The sequence below is a fragment of the Lemur catta genome, chromosome 2 (assembly GCF_020740605.2).
Source record: "Lemur catta isolate mLemCat1 chromosome 2, mLemCat1.pri, whole genome shotgun sequence".
Lineage (NCBI taxonomy): Eukaryota > Metazoa > Chordata > Mammalia > Primates > Lemuridae > Lemur > Lemur catta.
Genome location: NC_059129.1, coordinates 89,216,620 through 89,235,766, shown reverse-complemented (window position 1 = coordinate 89,235,766; position 19,147 = coordinate 89,216,620). Strand labels below are relative to the sequence as shown.

General features: G+C 37.5%; 1 protein-coding gene across 3 annotated transcripts in view; it reads left to right on the top strand.

Annotated features, from left to right (window-relative positions):
* Positions 1-9,298: 9,298 nt before the first annotated feature.
* The window catches only part of EPHA7 (EPH receptor A7), a 171,332-nt gene continuing 161,483 nt past the window's right edge, over positions 9,299-19,147 (top strand). For all 3 annotated transcript variants that reach the window (XM_045544037.1, XM_045544036.1, XM_045544038.1), the window contains exons 1-3: positions 9,299-9,638; positions 14,057-14,121; positions 17,757-18,426. In XM_045544037.1, the coding sequence (XP_045399993.1) occupies positions 9,542-9,638; positions 14,057-14,121; positions 17,757-18,426 (832 nt within the window). In that variant the 5' untranslated portion in view covers positions 9,299-9,541. The remainder of the gene's footprint in view (positions 9,639-14,056; positions 14,122-17,756; positions 18,427-19,147) is intronic.

Below are 19,147 nucleotides of genomic sequence, written 5' to 3'. Positions count from 1 at the left end.
CTGCTCTAGGCATCAGGATAACAGAATTTAAAAATTCCTTTGTCCTCATGAGTATTACATTTTAGTTTGGAGAGGCAATGAATAAGATAAGTAAATATATAATATATTATGTGGTGATAAGACCTGTAGAATAGAACCAAGAGGATGGAGAAGTCAAAAGAAACTCTTTGTGAGAAGTGACAGTTGTGTAGATCTGAAGGAAATACAGGAATGATCTATGCAAATGTGGAGAGGATCCATACTCATGGCAGAGGAAATGCAAATGTCCTAAGTTTAAATCTTGTATTTTTTACCTAACTTTCTAATTTACTAATATATAGAGTGTCTTAGTCCATTTTCTGCTGCTATAACAGCATACCAGAGGCTGGGTAATTTATAAACAATAGAAATTTATTTGGCTCACAGTTCTGGAGAATGGGAAATCCAAATGTAAGGTGCCGGAATCTGTCAAGGACCTTCCTGCTGCATCACCCACAGCAGAAGGCAGAATAATGGCAAGTGAGCATGCAAGAGAGGAAATCAGGCAAAAATCCAGGAGCAGGGGCCTGCTCCTGAGATAACTATCCCACTCCTTTAATAATGGCATCAATCCATTCATGAGATCAGAGCCCTCCACCTCTTAAAGATCGTACCTCAGAAATTGTCCTCTTGGCTAAGACAGTTCCTAGGTAGAGGGTCACAGGACCTGTTGCTCCTCCTGAATACAGAGTCTGGAAAATATTTCAAAGGCCAATTTTATGTTTTACAATAGCAATATTATTAATAGTTATAGAAGCAACTGGGGACTCACAAACCTTACACCAATCAAAGATATGTGACTCTTAAGCAGTAAGTAATTACAGCAAGGCAAGCTAGGAAACAATGGCTGGTTAACTTTTAGCTAAGTCTATACTTCTGTAGAAATCAGACCTTTACTGCAGTTTTTGCCTCATGGCTTTACATTATGTTGATACAGGTGGTTTCACTTGTGTATCAGCTTCCTCTCAAGAGTGGACAGAATCTACTGACCGGTTTGTATTAGATAGAAAAGTATGTGATATCACTTCTGAGTTAAAGTTACAAAAAAATGTGACTTTTATCTTACTTTCCCCTTTCTCACACTTTTTCTCTTGTAGTACTGGCTTTGAATGTAAACAAACTACCATGTTGTAAGTAGCCCTATGAAGAGGTCTGCGAGGCAAGGAACTGACATCTTCAGTTAGCAGATAGTGAGAAAATGAGGCCTGCCACCGTCATGTTGAGTAACCTTGGAAGTAGATCTCTTCTGTGGTATAACAACAGTCATGTGTGTTAGGAAGCAAATCTTTCCCTTGAGTTTTGAGATGATCACAGCCCAGACTGACACCTTGACTGCAACCTTGTGGGAGACCCTGAGGCAGAGGACCCTGCTAAGTTGCGCTGGATTCCTGATCCACAGAAACTATGAGCTAATAAATATTGTTAAGCCACTGACTTTTGGGCTTTGTTAGGCAGTTTTGTATAACTAATACAAGAACGTTCACAAATTTTTGTGAGAATCTAATTTTCCAAATTAAATTTCTTCAGCTTAAAATGCCTAGGGTAGTGTTTGTTTCCTCAATAAAATGTAACTCATATACTTTCTCCTGTGCCCTTTATATATTATCTTCCTCTCTGAAATTTCCTTTCTCCCATTACCTTTGTCTGACCAGCTATTATTATTTGCAACCCGAGGTCAATCTAAAATGTCATTCTCTTCCAGGATGCTCTCCCCAGTCTGATTTATTGCTCTGATATGTACACACACACACACACATACACATTTATATACATATATATATATATATATGTTCTAGACAGGAATCCCATTAGAGGGACAAGGGTAGTGCAAAGTTGAAAGTTGACCTACAGGAGTTACACTATGGGTTTAAGGCAGAGATTTGAATACCAAATTCAGAAAACCAGATATAGACCTTTATTCAAAAATGAAACTGTAGTCCTCTGAATATGTAATTCATGCTCCTTGAATGCTGCCTTCCTAGGGCTAGACTTAGTTTGGATAGATACTAAGATAAAGGCCATTCTGCTTGTACTGGGTGTAGAGAAATACGCAAAATCTGTGAGTCAAGTAGATCTTGGAAATGATACATGTTATGTATATTTGAATAGGTGAATATTTCTGAGTCTGTGTTTGTGATTCAAATCAGACAACATTAAAGAAATAAATGTGACATGATAAGCATTTACTTTTAACACTGGGATAAATTCCTTATAATGGTGAATTCTGAAAAATTACAATTTTAAATTATAAGTATTACTAGAGAATATATATATATCATGCTAATCTATAAAATCTATGAAATGCAAAATTATACATTTTGTACAATTATACAAAAATATACACTATCATACTCAAATTTCAACTATAATTTTAAAGATCTTTTTATAACATTTCTGACACTAAATATATACTTTCATTTTCTGGTCAAAAAATCAATCTATTTCTTTATGTCTTAAACTTGATTTAAAATTTAAATGGCTGAAATACATATTTTGATATATTTGAGTAGGTAGAACTCTGAATTTGATTCTAACTCGTCATTACTTTTCTTTTATTTTCATTCAGTACCTTTCCCCACACTGTTTTACAGCCTTGGGACCAGTATAACTGATTGAGTCACAGCTATTCATTTTGTAAAATGGACACAACTACCATTTATCTGAAATGTAATGATCCACTGGACTTTCCCCAATGCACCTGAGGGTATGCATGTTATTATAGTACTGTATATCTTTATTCAAACTTAGAAATTAATTGTTCCCTCAAAAGTTTAAATCAAAGGTATATGCAAATAATCTATAAATTATTAAAAATACAGATGTGATAGTATAGAAAAATTAAATCAAAGTTGAAAGAAGTCTCACAAATGACCCTTTCTTTATTGGAATGCAGGAGAATTTTCCCTTTCTCTGTGTTTGTGAAGTAAATAAAGTAGATTTTTTTCTTTTATGGTTATCATCTATCTTTAAATGAGGCAACTTTCTGCTAGGTTTTAATGTCTTTAAATTTTACAGACTTTGCCACCAAAGCCTGCCTGTTAAAAGACTGCTGAAAAAGTGACTATCAGATACTAAGATAATTAAACTGAAATTGACCTTAGTCATTTCATCAATCTAAAATCAACTAGAAAATGTGCCAGGTTAATTCTGTAGTTTTATCGACAGCAATATATCTATGAAAACAAATAATGATAATAATAAACTAATAGAATCTGAGATGGAGTAAAATATTTTTATAAAACTTTCTGTCTGATCTGGGCGAAAGGAGGGGGAAATAAAACAACTTTAGACAATCCAGAGGATAAAAATCCTTATTGTGCATTGAATTGTCTTGCAGCTTATGGCTAGTAGCATTATTATGAAGTTATCATCACTTTTGATATGGCTGAAATCAACACTGAGAATAACTATCTGGTTACCTATTTCTCAAAGCATATGATCTGCTCCCTGAGTCACAAAGGCATCCTGAAGGGTGTTAGGTCTCTTGAGTATTGGGTTATGCTTTATTCATCTACCTATTCCCCCAATGCCTTTCTAAATATTTAATAAATACTTGAAAAGCCTATTTTTTAACTGAGGTTTCAGTCAGTATTCTCTTTCTGGAACATCAGGCTATTCATATTGTGAATCTGTAATCATTTTGAGCCACATAATCAAAAGGAAATATGGTCACTTATAAAGTTGGCTTATCCAAATTTAGGGGAAATCTAGCATCTCCCTTTTGAGACTTTCTTCTGTCCTTGATTGTCTAAGAATCTATAGAAGTACACTCAGTCCAAAGGGGTCAGATTTTATCCAAACGATTACAATGTTCAGTCCACCACTGACTTTATTTTCATCACTGCCATATTGTATCACTTTTGAAAATTAGCTTTATATAGTATTGCTATAGGGATACCTTGTTCTATAGATCTATCCCCTGTTGTAATGTCACTTGATATCTGAGCTACAGTGGTACAGCTTTTTTAGTTCATACTTACATAATCAGCACAAATACCATAGCTCGGTGGCTGAGTTATAAGGAACTCTGAGTATTAGGCACATGGCTTCAGCCAGCAAATTTTAAGCTCAAAATTTTCCTTTCCTCTCAGTGAGCACTTTCTTGAGGTACTTCTTTCTCAGTCAGAACTGTTCTAGTCTTTCAGAGTTTCTAATATTGCTGAAGAGTCAAATGGGATTGGGTTGGGGTCTTCTTCTCCCAGAACAGTTCGTCTCTTACACAAATTTATCAACTATCTCCACAGAGAACAACTGCATGCTAAGTCAAGGGGTATTTTATGGCACTACTTTTGGCAGTGCATAGAATTTCACCCTTCTTCAGTGAAGAGAATGCCCACAGCTTTCCAATTTCACAACTAGCACGCATTATTCATGCTTTTCTTCTCCATAACATAACATGCTTCTTCTAAGCTATTACAATATATAGAGACTCATACTGTTAACACTTCTTCTTAGACTTCCTTGAGATTAGCCAGGGAATTTTTGACGGCATTTCATTTTGAGTATTAATTGTTCAGAAGACTCTGAAGGGACGGTCTCTAAAATACTCCTCAAGCAAGAGAGTTCTCTGGGAACTTTAGAGAATCTTTAAAAACTCTGGCCTATCAAGTCCCAGAGCACATTCCATCCCAGACTTGCCTTGTTCCTAGGGTAGAAGACTGCAAGATAAGTTTGGGGAAAGTAGGAGAGAGAATATGTGAGGTGTACCTGGAGACTCAGAATTCTTCAGTTTAGCTTTTAAAAAATCGAACGGAGCTTTTTTTCTGTAATATAATTCACTTTCTAATTTATCTTTAAGCCTATTCACTTAACTTGGCCTCTACAGACTAAACCAGGTGATAGGACATCTCACACATTTTTATGAAGTCCTTTAATAGGCTGGCATAGGTACAGACAGGATAAGAAATTACAATATCAATGGGACAAATATTATCTATTCATATGTAATATGTACATATACATGCACACCCACACATAAAATTTCATAATTAGGTAGTCCGTATTCAGTGTGCACTTGATTGGCTAGGACACCCAGAGGTCCTGGTGCCCCCTGGTGGTCACTGAATTATCACAGATCTCCTTGACAAGGAGCAATCCACTAGGTGAAGAGGTAAAAACTTACAAGATGAGAAACCAGGAAAAGATGTAGAAGTGTTGTGCATAATTTAAGCCAGTTCTTCCTATCAGTGCTGGTGATTTATGGCAAAATGAAGTGTAAGTAATGGAAGGGAAGAACTTCCTCAGGCAAAATCAAATTTGAAAAAAAAAAATATTGAACATGTGTTAAATGATTTCAAGTATGATGTGCCACATTTTCCCAGTTATATTTAGCTCTTTTAATATTACCCAAACAATAAAAGTGATTTACCTTAACACTTTGAATATTTTAAGTAATTAGAAAATTTCAGTGACACCTTAACAATATTTAAGTGGACTCTTACAATTTATATATAGATTATATTTTATTTGTTAAGCTATCTTAAATTAACTGAGTAATTGTGGTTAAAGAATTATAATTGTAATCTTTTAAACTTTACCCATTTGTCTGACCTCATAAAAATAGGTGAAATTTTATAAAAGCACAAAACAGAGTCTTGACTTATGATTTAATTCCTGACCTCTGACTTCCTATACTGTTACCTTAATCTGAAGCTTAGAAAAATAAATGAAATTATTAATACGTTTTTAATGAGTTTACCTTATGTGCATTTCTTACTTTAGACTGCAAATAAATATTTTATATATACTACATAAATCATGCTAATGTAAATATGTAAATGATTTTCCTACACAGTGGAAAGATTGTTTTTATTTTGACTGAAATCACAGAGAACTCAATTTTCTGTAATATCTATTAACTGAGACATAATGCTTCTTTTCTGTTTATAATCAGTTTCTTCTGCACAGTACCTTTTCTAATTCAGTTTAAATTACCCCTTTTTCTGTGATGAACTTGCATTTTCACATTTACCAGCTGTGAATGCATTTAGATGGTAAGTGCAAAAGTAGTAGGTTCAGAAACAGCCCTTTGATTTCATTGTTGTTGTTGTTAACTATTTAGTTTGATAGTCTTGGATTGGTAACACACTAAAGTCTCCAGTTATTCCTTTACCCTCTAAAGGCCTGAATACTAGACACACATACACATAGCCTTTTTTTTATTTGAAAATTCATAGAACTTATTCCCCAAAGTCATTATAATTTACTTCTAAGCAACTATTTCTCACTTAAAATCAGAAGATAGTTCCCTGAGGTAAACAGTGAGGTAAATACTAGTATTGTAGCAAGTTAAAAGAAAATAACAGCTGTACCCTGATTTGGTATATATGTCTTGAATTTGTGCAGTTATCTGTGTGCAGTTATTTGTGATTATTAGTAATTTTATACTGATAGAATAATACAAAGTACATTAAAATTGGGTATATCTTCATTGTAGCTGAAGAGAGGAATTTTTCATCTTTACAGTATATGATACATGTCTCAAAAGAGGGGAGGGATATAAATGGAAATATTATGGTTTTAGTCTCTTTTTCCATTACTTAAAATTTGTTAAATATAAGTAGGCTACTCTGTTGACTGCATTGTACAATGAATACATAAAAATTGAAAAATAGTTTTCAGAGTTTCTGCTTTGGCTCACGTGTATTGGTTGTATACCCTATTTAGTGTTGCTCAGTAAAATGTGTTCTAATGCACTCTATATACAAACACATTTTATTTTTAAAATTACTTTAGAAATAATATACATAAATCGTCATAGATATCAAGGTAACATAAACTACAAGGATGTGAAAAAATATACTATTATTTGTTATTCTAAAATGTGAAAGTTTTATGTATCGATTAGTATCTATTTCAGTGGCTTTCAGTACAAATAGGTTTATATGTTTTATCATTAGTCAAATAGTCTAATGTAAATTTATATATTAAAACTATGCTGTATAACACTGTATGACAAACATTCTCTTTTTGATTCAGTCACTCATTTTCATTTAAATGCTGTGAATTCTTTACCAATATACCTAGATACTACAAAAGAAGGAAGGTTGGTAAACCTAAAAATGAGATAATTGTGCAGCTCTGCCGGGAGAACTGTCAGCAGCCTGGCACATGTGCATTTAATGTGAAGCTTCTTGTCTCTAAAAATAAGAGTGAGGCTGCACATGCCCCTCTGTCTGACAGAGAGAGAGGACACAATAAGGGGACTTGCTATACCACTTACACTCATCAAAGAAGTGAAGGATGTTACTTCTTTGGTCTCCTGGTTTTAATGGAAAGTATTTGTATTCACATCAGTGAGTATTAGTCATTCAATAGATGAAAGGAATGTTTTAAACTTTAAAGTCTACCTCAGTGTCACTTTAAGAAGTGGGGATGAGACCCTGGGGAAAGTGTTGAAATCCTGGAGAATTTATTTTAGCTAATATAAGTGGTTTAATATTTGTGAGTTTGTAGTTCCTTGAGTTTTAAAGCCTTTGTGTAGGGATTTGTGTTTTTAATTTTAATGTTTTAGTTTACAAGTTTTACCCTTAGGCATCTATTTGTGTAAATATTACTTCATCTTCTCTATAACAAGTATGCTCTCCCTATATATATTTTTTCTCTTTCCAAGGTTAATCTATTAAGCAATTTACATTTTCTTTATATTTTTAAAGGGCACTTAAGATGATTTTTGATACAATTTCTATAATATTTAATAGGCACAATGGCTAGGAATATTTAACATTTAAGATATGTTACAGAAACTGCAGAATCCCAGAGGTTAAAGGAGAATAAAATTTCATTTCTTTCTTCAGTGTAATTTTATTAAGCGAGTAAAAACTACAGGAGACAATTTACCATAAAATGAAAATATCTGGGAAGTGTCATCTCTGAGAAGGCTTTACTATAAATACCACAAACAACTCAATTTACCTTATATTTCCAGAAGAAAGGATCGGAAAAGTTTGGAGCCTTATGTGAGATCAAACTTTGTACCTATCAGAAATAAAGGGAGTCATGAATGAGAATTTTCTTAAAGGAAGGAATACAGCACAAGAAGAAAAGATTATCTTAAAAATGTGATCAAGTTACTCTGCTTAACATTTGAAATTGATGATTTGGCAATTAAGGTTTTTAGCTCTTCTTATTATTATATTACCCACCTCTTGAATGCAAAGTGTCTAAAACTGCCTAATGGAAAACTGATTTCTTTACGCAGTCATCCTTGCTGTTCCGGTTGGATGAATTCAACTGGTAATGTTGGTGACATTATTTATTCTTAGTTTCCCTTTTAAAGATAATTATTGAATAATACCTGAAAATAGTAAATACTTGCGAAAGAGGAAGGTCTTGTTTATGAATTTAACAAGTGGTGGCATTCTTTAAAATTAAGTATAATTAATAAAGCGAAACGTTAAACGATCAAAGTGGAGCAATGCAAAGAAAACCTCAGAAAATGATAAACATGCAAAAAAACCGGTATAGAACCGTGTAAAGGTTTTCTCTTAACGTCTCACTTCACTCAACAAACTATAGTGAAAAGATAGGGTGGGGGTGAAGGGGCGCCTAAAACAAAAGACTTCCTTTCCCCACTCCCTTTTCCTCTGTTTCTTTTGCCAGAGCTTGTTGCAAACTCTCAGAAACATTGTTTAAACCTAATACATTTGGTTACTTTTATTCTTCCAAAGATTGCGATGGGTGGTTCCCAAAGCTCACTGCCCTTGGAGTAACAGAAAAAGAGAAGTAGAAACTTTTCAAAAAAGGCAAAAAACAAAGTTACCCGACCCACAGAGGTTGTGAGTAACAATATAAAAGTAAAAGGCACTTTACTTAAAGGTACAGTTCATTTCACTGTCCGGGCTCCGTACTTGGTAGCCGAGAGAAGGCTTGCTTCGCTTTTGGCTCCTAAAAGACCGCGAGGAGTACAGCTATAGACAGGAGTCTAAATTAGGAGCATTATTCTCGGATTGATTGTGCTCCACGAAAGCTGCGGTTGCTAAAAGCAGAACGCCCAAAGCAGCACGCACCCTCGGCTACAACCGCCGTCCTCCTTCTCGGAGCATCCAGCGGGAACCAGGAGCTCGGAACCTGGAGGGAATCCTGGACCAGCAACCTGACTCCGTTCAGCACCGATTGGCTCAGGCTTCGGGCCCCGCCCCCGAAGCCGGGGCGGCTGTTTCCCCAGGACCCGCCCCTTGGCCCTGGGAATCGCCTCCTGGCAGGCCGGCTGTGCCTGCCACTCAGCCCGAGTGGCGGAGGCTCTCGGCTCGGAGCCCCGCCCCCTCCCCCCTAATTGATATTATTGGAGTGTGGAGCAATCGGCCGGTCTGCAGTCGGAGACTTGCAGGCAGCAAACACGGTGCGAACGAACTGGAGGGGGGGCGGAATATAAAAAAAGCTAAGCGTGGAGCAGCCGGCCAGGGACCGAGAAGGGGAATTGATGCAAGGAGGGCAATAAAAAAAAACCACTTCGGAGCAAACAGCATTTAAAAAACTACGACTCAAGATAACTGAAACCTAAAATAAAACCTGCTCATGCACCATGGTTTTTCAAACTCGGTACCCTTCATGGATTATTTTATGCTACATCTGGCTGCTCCGCTTTGCACACACGGGGGAGGCGCAGGCTGCGAAGGAAGGTAAGGAGATGGGAAAGCAAAGTTTGTTCTGACTTATTTATTTAGCTGTCTACCTGCACGAGCCAGCTCGTCCGCTGCGCTGCCGGCCGCGCCTCCGGCTCCGGGCGACCCTCCCCCGCCGGCTCCCCGCCTCCTCACCGGTTGGGCCGCTCCTGGCGGACTGGCGGGTGGCAAGCCGGTGCTGCTGAGAACCGCCGCTGCTTTGAGCCGCCCGCAACCGCGCTCCCGGGGCCGTCCATCCGACGGGTGCGGGATTTCTGGCGCGGGCAGTCTGGAGGACGTGAGCAGCTACTGAGGGTGGTGGGGTGGGGTTTGGGGGACGGCCAGCGAGCTCATTCTCTAGGACCCCGGGCAGGTCACTTCTCTTCCTCTAGCCCTGTCCTCTTCCTCCTCTCCGCGTTCGTGTCCGGTGGGAGCAGCCTGGAGTTGGGTCGGAGAATGGGGAGTGCAACCCCTAGAGTCCTCGCCAGCCCGCCGGCGAGCGGCGGGAGCTCGGAGCCTTCCCAGAGGGGCCGAGACTTCTCTGAGCTCGGAAAGCTCGGGTTACTAATGAAGTGCTCACTGCGTCGGAGGCGGCGGCGCGGGCCTGCGGTTGGCGCTCGGCCGCCGGCGCGGAACAATAACGCCGCGGAGGTGAAGCAGGGCGAGCGGCGCGCGCCCGGCGGGCCGGGGATGTCTCCATTCAGCGCGCGCCGCGCGCGGGGCCCAGGCGCCGTGGGGTCAGCGGCAGTCCGCGGGCTTGGTCGGGCCGGGCAAGCAGGGGGCGGGCTGGGGCTGTGCAATTTGTAAAGAGATGCCGCCTGGGCGACTTGAAATCGCCAATTATTTACCCCACAGTCCGGCACTTGAGGGTCCGAGTGGGCAAATCTTGCGAAAGACCTGGACCCTGAGGAGTAGTTCTGGTTGGAGAGAGCAGGTTTCATTTGGCCAGCTAGATACGCCTGTATGTGGTTATTTTTTCCTTCTTTTTCTTTTAACCACTGACAGAAGGTAAAATACCTTTCGATGCCTGTAGTTGGAGCTGAGGAAAAATAAATCTTGTCAATGGAAGAGTCTTGGTTCTGACCAGTGTCACAATTCCCTCCAGCCTCCTTCCCCCTCCCCGTCTTCCAGGCTGTGCATTTAAGGTTGATTTTCTGATGTTTTAAAAGCAGAATATGAATAATTACTTGTTTCTGACGTGTAGAGGGGGGAAAAATCTGTTACCAAATTTAGGTCATTGTGGTGATGGGGGGGTACATATCGGTCCTTGCTTCATCTATTCCTGAAAACTTAGTCATATAGCGATGTTTTTCCTTATTTTCTTCGTGAACCCCTCTTCGTTCACTCAGCCCCCCAACACAACGTCATATTCTATTCCTTCATCCAGCCTGACCTTGTGACCCCCAGTTTTCACATCTGCCACCTGTGTTGACGCTGAACCCATTCAGAGAAACCCATGCCTCCGAGCTAACGGTTACGTGTTGGCAGATGGATGAAAGTCGGCTAGAAACGCCACCGATACATACCAAAAATCACATTTCTACTCTCCTGACATTAGCGATCAGATACATTCAGGCCTGGCGCCTTGTCTTTATTCCTCCGGCACAGCGAGACCTGAGGAAAAGTTTGCACCGCCGCGGTGAAGCCCGGCGCGCGAACGCACGCAGACTCGGGCAGGAGTTGGGGCTATAAATAACTGCATCACTAGGGGGAGAGGTTCCTGCAGCCAGAATGTCTCCCTCACTTTGCTCTTCTGGGTGCACGCTACGTGGAGAGGATTCTGATTCTAGGAGCCTGAATTCTTTAGATACAGAAGTGAGATGTTTAAAGGGCGGGGGACGGGGGTGTCTTGTTCTGTGGCGGGCGGGTGGCGACGCTCCCAGCGCGCAGCGGCGATCAGAGCTGGCTTTCTGGGAACAAGCAAGCCCTGAGGCGGCCCGCGGATCCCTTGGGTTAGCGCTGGGAACCGCTTCGAGCCGGTGCCCGGCCACCTACGGTGGTTGGGGGTGGCACGAGGAAGACAGGGGACCCTCTCCCTCCACTTTTCCTGTGCACATTCTCTCGGGGAGGTCAGTTGCCGCTACTGGGAACGCGTGTCAGAGTCTGACGCTTGGAGGCGAAGTGCAGCTGCTGCTTTTCCTTTCCGTAAATGCCGCCGCCGCCGCCGCCGCCGCCGCCTTTCCCTCAGTGGAGACGCTTCCCGAAAGCCTCTCTCCTCCTTCCGGCTCCTTCTGGAGCCAGGGCGCCACCGGCTCCCTGGAGTGCCCAGAGCTGGCTGGCGGAGGCGTCGTGGTTGCTCGGCGCGGCCGGCGCGCCCGTCTGGCAGCCCCCGCCCCGCCCCGCCGGCGGCCCCGCCCCGGCCCCGTGAAGCCAGGCGCTGCCCGCGCCGCCCTCGACCGGCCTAGCCGGGGCGCGCTCCGCGGGTCGCCCCTCTCCCCTCACCCCAGCCCGGCCCGCACGGCAGGGCGCTGAGCCCCGGAGTCCCGGGTCTGCGCCCCCGCGTCCGGGTGGGCTGCGGACTGCGCGTCCGCGGGCGGCAAGGAAGGAGGGCACTCTGCCCCGAGAGGGAAGGGGAAAAACGCGCGCTTGAGGATTTATCCAGAGAGCGGACAGCGGGGGAGAGGGACGAACTGATCACTTGAGAGCTGCTTCTGATTAAACGCTGTCGGGCTGCTTTCCGTTTTGTGTTAATTTGTTAGTGTGCTTCTCTTTCAACTTGTTTGCCATCACTGCTCTGCCTCGGTCGCTGGCTTCTGCCCTCATGCAGAGCCGAGGGGTAGCAGAACGGCAATAAACAATAATTGCAATGGCTATTTCACTCTGAGAAACGACCCAAGAATGTCACCTGGATTTAAAATCCAGTTGTCTGTATTCAGTACAGAAGACACACAAAAAAGACATCTCAAAAAAGAGTACCTGGAACCCACATTGTTTCCCTGTGCTTCCTCTTTATTGTTGAGGGTAAAAATAAACTTTAAAAATTACTTTTCATATAAATTCATTAGTTTGATGACACATTGGTGTTCCAAGTTGAAGTACACATTGATACTTTTAAAGTGTGTGTGTTTCTTATTTGAAAGGGAGTCAACTGTTTGTGATTAAGGTTTTTTTTTTTTCTGTCATGGACTCCTTGAGAGTCTTAGTAAAAAAACAAACAAAAAATCCCTCCAAATCTCCAGTGTTTCTGCATTTTCAATTACAAGGAATAACCTTGACTAGTGCTAAGGAATTAAACACATCAACAGTTCCTTTGTTTTCTTAAAATAACATGTTTCCATTACCTTTCAAATACTCATTCCCCCACATTGAGAGTTGTTTAATATTTAAAAGTTTATATGGCAAGTATTTTATTTAAGTCAAAATTTTAACGATTTACAGAGGTTGATGTTAAGCATATTTACATACTTAAAATATATTCACTATTATTCATGGACAAATGATGTATTTGTCAAAATGCTGTAGAGTTAGGTAAATATTTTTAACGTGCAAAAACTCATGTAACTCTGTAACCACTTAGGCCAAAAGAATGAGTGGTTTAGGAGAGTAAATTGTCCTAAAATAAGCAATACAATGTATAAAATTGGAAGTATAATGTGTATTGATGTATGACTTTCTAATGTGTTCTCATATTAATACTATTAGAAGCATTTCACACTTTATATAACTATTAAATTGCACTATGCTTTTTGATAGCATAAAAGTGGAATACAACTGTTTTTAGAAGTCAAGTCAGAGTTTAAACATACCATTTTGAGAATTAGCTAATATCTTGAAATATTTAGAAATTAAAAAAAGTATACTGAAAACTGATGTTTGACTAACCCAAAAATATATCTTATAAATAATATGTAATTTATTTTCTCCTAATTACATTGCTTAACATGGTTTTTAACCTTCCTATATTGATTTTAGCTTAAACGAAAACACTGTGTGTGGAAAGTTTTTAAAAAGATGAACTCCAGTTCTCAAAAGACGATAAGAAATACTCTTGGCATAATATTACAAATTAATGAATAGCTGAAGAGTAATATGGGCATTATACTTCATTATGCTTATGTTATTATATTTGACAAAGTTTGGAGGACTCAGTGGTTTAGAAAACTATAGTATATACATAATTGCTATAGTATCAATATATCACATATTACTTTTTTACCCTCATCTTCATTCTACTATTGCATTTTAAAATTTATTTCAATATTTTAATTAGGGAATGCCATATATAATATTGACATTTTAACATCTTTTCCCCTTAAGAAATTGGAATATACTTGTATCAAGTGGCTGTTCATTTCACCATTCATTTATGTAAATATATATATATATCTGAAGTCATAAAGTGATAATTATATAAAAAAATTAAATTCACCTTAAAAATGTTTACAAATATGTTTAAATTGTTAATGTAACATTTGAAAATAAACTTTGTTTTTCAGTACTACTGCTGGATTCTAAAGCACAACAAACAGAGTTGGAATGGATTTCCTCTCCACCCAATGGGGTAAGTGCTTTGCCTCATAAAATATCACTATTTATTTTTTAAAGAAAGAAACAAAACCTTACTCCTGCAGGGGAATTATTTACATTCTTCATATTTGAACTGTTTTAATTCCAAATGTCTTGTTCAATATTCTGTTGTGTTTATAATGAGACATTGAGTAAAGAAGGTATGCTTAGAACTTGGGGAAATGGGGGAAAAAAAAAACTCCCCATAACCATAGTCTTTTGAGTCCTTATTGTGAGTGGAATCATACCTCAGGGTCCAGGCTACAAATGCTAACTAATTACAGCAAACTTTCCTTTCACAAACTCACTTAAACCTCTTCAGTTGCTTTATACTTCTGAAGTATAATCACAAGTAGGTTGTGTGTAATTCTTTAAAACAGTATGTAATCTGTTTTCCTCTTTTAACAACAGTTTTAGCATCAATTCAAAATATACTTTAAAAGGCAAATAAAAATGTACTATGCTTAACACTATGGCATAAAATATGCTATAATATATTTTTTAGATCCTCCAAATTTATATCGTGTGCTATCTGCTGTTATTAATCAGAAGTGATGGCAAAGCATGCACATATTACAATACAAACTTGCTACAGTAAATATGAGTGAAAGTTATCCAATAAAAATCTATCAGAATATAAGTAAATCCTAAAAAACACCGACCATTATGTTTCATATATCCAGAAAGATAAATTATTTAAATGTAGTTGAATATCCATGTCTTCAGATCATATTTTTAATTGTGAGAGAGGGCACAATCTTCATCCTGTGTTAAGGAAGAAGACTCTGAGAAAGGAGAATATATCCCATTGTAACTTAAGTTTATCTTTCGCACGTTAAGAAATTCGAAGTTAAAAGAGTGTGAAGTGTGAGTGGGGATATAAAAACTGTAGCAGATTTTGCAAAGACAAGAATGAAAGTCAGAAAGGGATTGTTCAGTATAAGAACAACATCATAAAATAGCCATGTCAGGAACTGAAAGTCAGTTTAAGAATGCAAAATGTGAACAAAGCAAATCTGTTTAAAATATTCAGACTTTTCATTAAATATAAGTTTTGAAAGACTGCTTTAGTTCTTATTATGATTATCTATTGGTCACAATAAGTTACAAAAAATGACAAATATTTCACAGATTAAATATAAAAAGTGCACTGAATTTGCAGTATGAATGTAATACTTTTCTTGAAAGTGAAGTGGTTTCTGTGAGTAAAATAGTATACATTGTAGAAAGACATTCATGATAAAAAATGAAACACCTTTCTTGCCAATGACAGATACAGCCCATTTTCTACCATCCATCAATTAAAACAAATAGAGATAGAGGATGGCTATATCTCTGAGGAGAAGTAAACTGATATATAATTGTAGTATTTCATCCATGTAATCCATAAAATGATAAATTATGACTGGCAATGTTATCTTGGACCCAAATGGGCATTTTATCAGTCCAAAGTATCTTGAGTTAACAGTTAACCCTACATATCTGTAGGAATCAACAAATAATATTAGAAAATAATGATCAACAGCATTTTCCATGTATGAAATGAATTGGTGCACATGTGATTAAATATCTTAACTTGGAAGAAAATGTTACTAAAACAAAAGTTTTGAGAAAATATTTTTGTAAGCATACTGTAAAAATAGTATATGTAATGCAGCATCTGAATTAAGACATTTTTCCCAATGGTGTCATTTGTGGAAATGATTGCAGTCTCTCAGAAAGTGAGGTAATAAAATAAGAATTGTATTAAAAGCAGTTATATAGTCTCCCTATTTGTTATCTATACCGTAGTTTTCTTGGTATTTTCTCCTCTGGAATAAACTTTTTAAATACAAATTAAAATTAACTGGGTTTCAAGGGTAGTAAAATTGATTTTGCTTACATAGAATAAAATAATATAATTGTCCTTGAGGTTAAAGGAAATCTTGAGATATATTCTTTTATAATAAATAGCTTTGCTTTCTTCAAAGTGGGGAATTGTTAAAAAGAACACACTTATCTCTGCAGCTTTTGATTTTTTGGTAGATACCATTACTAGTTTTACTTCTAATAATTTCAATCTAATTAAAGGACTCAAAACTACCCATCCAAATGGATGAATTTGGATATATTTGGCTGAGTTCCATTCACATTATAAACATCTAACTGAAACAAAGGGAAAATATGCTCACTGTTGACTAGTCACAAATGCAAGTTGTGCTGAGTAAAAGCTGAACATTAAAATGGGTTATTTGCTGCATTTGAGTACCTTTGATGATATCAGACTGTGTATAATGAAATTGTAGCAAATATTATATAATATCACACAAGAAATTTCTGAATTATAGTATATTGCTAATTTGTCATTTTCTTTAATTTTCTAAGAACCAGTTTTAAAAGTATATGTTAATATTACGCAGAACATTTAAATAAATTATATTGTGATCAAGTTTTATAAATAAAACTCTTTACCACATGCTTATTAGTTTATTTTTCCATCAGCTTTTCTTGAAACAGTGGTTTAAATATTGTACACTATATGATTTTCGTCTTGAGCACTAATATTTTTATATTTGGTATTTTTTTATTGGGGAAATGAAGAAAAGTAGATGACAATTTCACTATTAAGGCATCATAAATGTAAAGCGGGGAATTTTTTAATAATGGTAAAAATATATAAACTATTATTTTAGGCTTGTAAGTCTATTAGGTGAAATTAATTTACTTACTAATGAGCAATAAAGAGTATTACATATGGTTTTGGAATTGTTGCAAATTTTGCTAAATGCATTATTTTTTCCTTTTATGTTAAAATACATAATATTGGTTTGCTTATAGTATACATTGTATCAGCATATGAATGGATATTTTTAAACATCTGACGTTTTTTCCATCAGAAAGCTTTTACTAAATATGATCCAGCATGCTGATTTGTCATGTACATTTGATTGTCTTTTGAAAGAAATTTATGTATAAAGATGAATCATACTTTTATAGCCACTTATTTATTGTTTTATGGCTTTATACACAATATTATATATTATACTGAACAAATAAATAGTTCTGTAAGATGTTACTTCCTTATACCTCATTTTGAAAAGATTGTAAAATATTCCACATTATAAGTATCAATATATTGTTGAATGCTTTTACATTTCAGAGTACTCTTGGCATTTTCTTCTTTGTGTTTTTAGGTACTCTCTAATTGTAAGTATAATATGGACACTTAAAATGTCAACGGAGTTATCAAAAATTCTGCCATTCATCCATATATATATATATATATATATATATATATGCTTTAACCAGTAATTTGAAATAATTGTGAGCTTTAGTCTATGAAAATTCTAATCTCAGTGAAGAACATAGACATAAGCAAACATGTAAAAATAATGCCAATGCACTTGCAAACAGATATTAAACAAAATGAAACTGTATGTTCAAACAAAGCAAGCAACATAAGCGGTGTTCTGCTTCATCCTTCAGGATGAAGGAAAACTGGGAATCTTACATTCTCTGGTTTACAGTATTTGCCAGGGTAGGAATCAACCTAACTCTTTCGAAGATAAGCATTAGTGATATATGTGCACTTTCAAAAGCAAAATGTTACTTTTTGCTGAATGACTGATGACCTTTTTTAAAATTTTACAGTGGGAAGAAATTAGTGGTTTGGATGAGAACTATACACCGATACGAACATACCAGGTGTGCCAGGTCATGGAGCCCAACCAAAACAACTGGCTGCGGACTAACTGGATTTCGAAAGGCAATGCACAAAGGATTTTTGTAGAATTGAAATTCACCCTGAGGGATTGTAACAGTCTTCCTGGAGTACTGGGAACTTGCAAGGAAACCTTTAATTTGTACTATTATGAAACAGACTATGACACTGGCAGGAATATAAGAGAAAACCTCTATGTAAAAATAGACACCATTGCTGCAGATGAAAGTTTTACCCAAGGTGACCTTGGTGAAAGAAAGATGAAGCTTAACACTGAGGTGAGAGAGATTGGACCTTTGTCCAAAAAGGGATTCTATCTTGCCTTTCAGGATGTAGGGGCTTGCATAGCTTTGGTTTCTGTCAAAGTGTACTACAAGAAGTGCTGGTCCATTATTGAGAACTTAGCTATCTTTCCAGATACAGTGACTGGTTCAGAATTTTCCTCTTTAGTGGAGGTTCGAGGGACATGTGTCAGCAGTGCAGAGGAAGAGGCGGAAAACTCCCCCAGGATGCACTGCAGTGCAGAAGGAGAATGGTTAGTGCCCATTGGAAAATGTATCTGCAAAGCAGGCTACCAGCAAAAAGGGGACACTTGTGAACGTAAGTAATATGTGCTATTAAAACTCTACTTTGCAATTTTTTCTATATCAATAAAAATAACAAGTAAATCTGCTCTATACAACTAGTCCAATTCAGTAGGTCTTAAAGTCACTTCACTATTGAACTTAGTGATTATCCACAGTCGTATCTGCACAAAAGGTGTGCAATAAACATTGGTGATAATGACATTTGTTACTAAAATTTAAGTTGTCCTATGCTTGACATGGAAGTCCACAGTTACACATTGGGCTACGGAGTTTAAGAAAGGAGACTGGTAGGTGGATTTTAACCTGGGAAGACTGAGGTGACATTAATTAGGATTTAATGAGATGTGATTTCTTCTGTTTTTAAACCCATATTGTCTGGGCCTGAGAATAGCAGAAAACAGCAAGTTAAGGGGGCTACTAACAGAGTTCTATCGACAGGCAAGGCATAAAGAAATACATTTACACTCTTCTATAAGTACTAAAACTTTGATATAAAATCATCAAATTTCATTTAATAAATCTCTGTGGTTACTTCTGCCAAAGCTATAATTCTTTTCTGGACTAAATAATAAAATGACCACATTTTTGTGGAAGTGGTCCAAAGTAAAGTTTTAGTTAATTTCAGTACATCAGCTACATGTTTTCTTTTTGTTTTGAAGCAATAATAGCATTTGAATTTGTAAACCTTTTTCTTTGTTTCATAAAACTGGATTTTTCCCTTAATAGAGTTATGT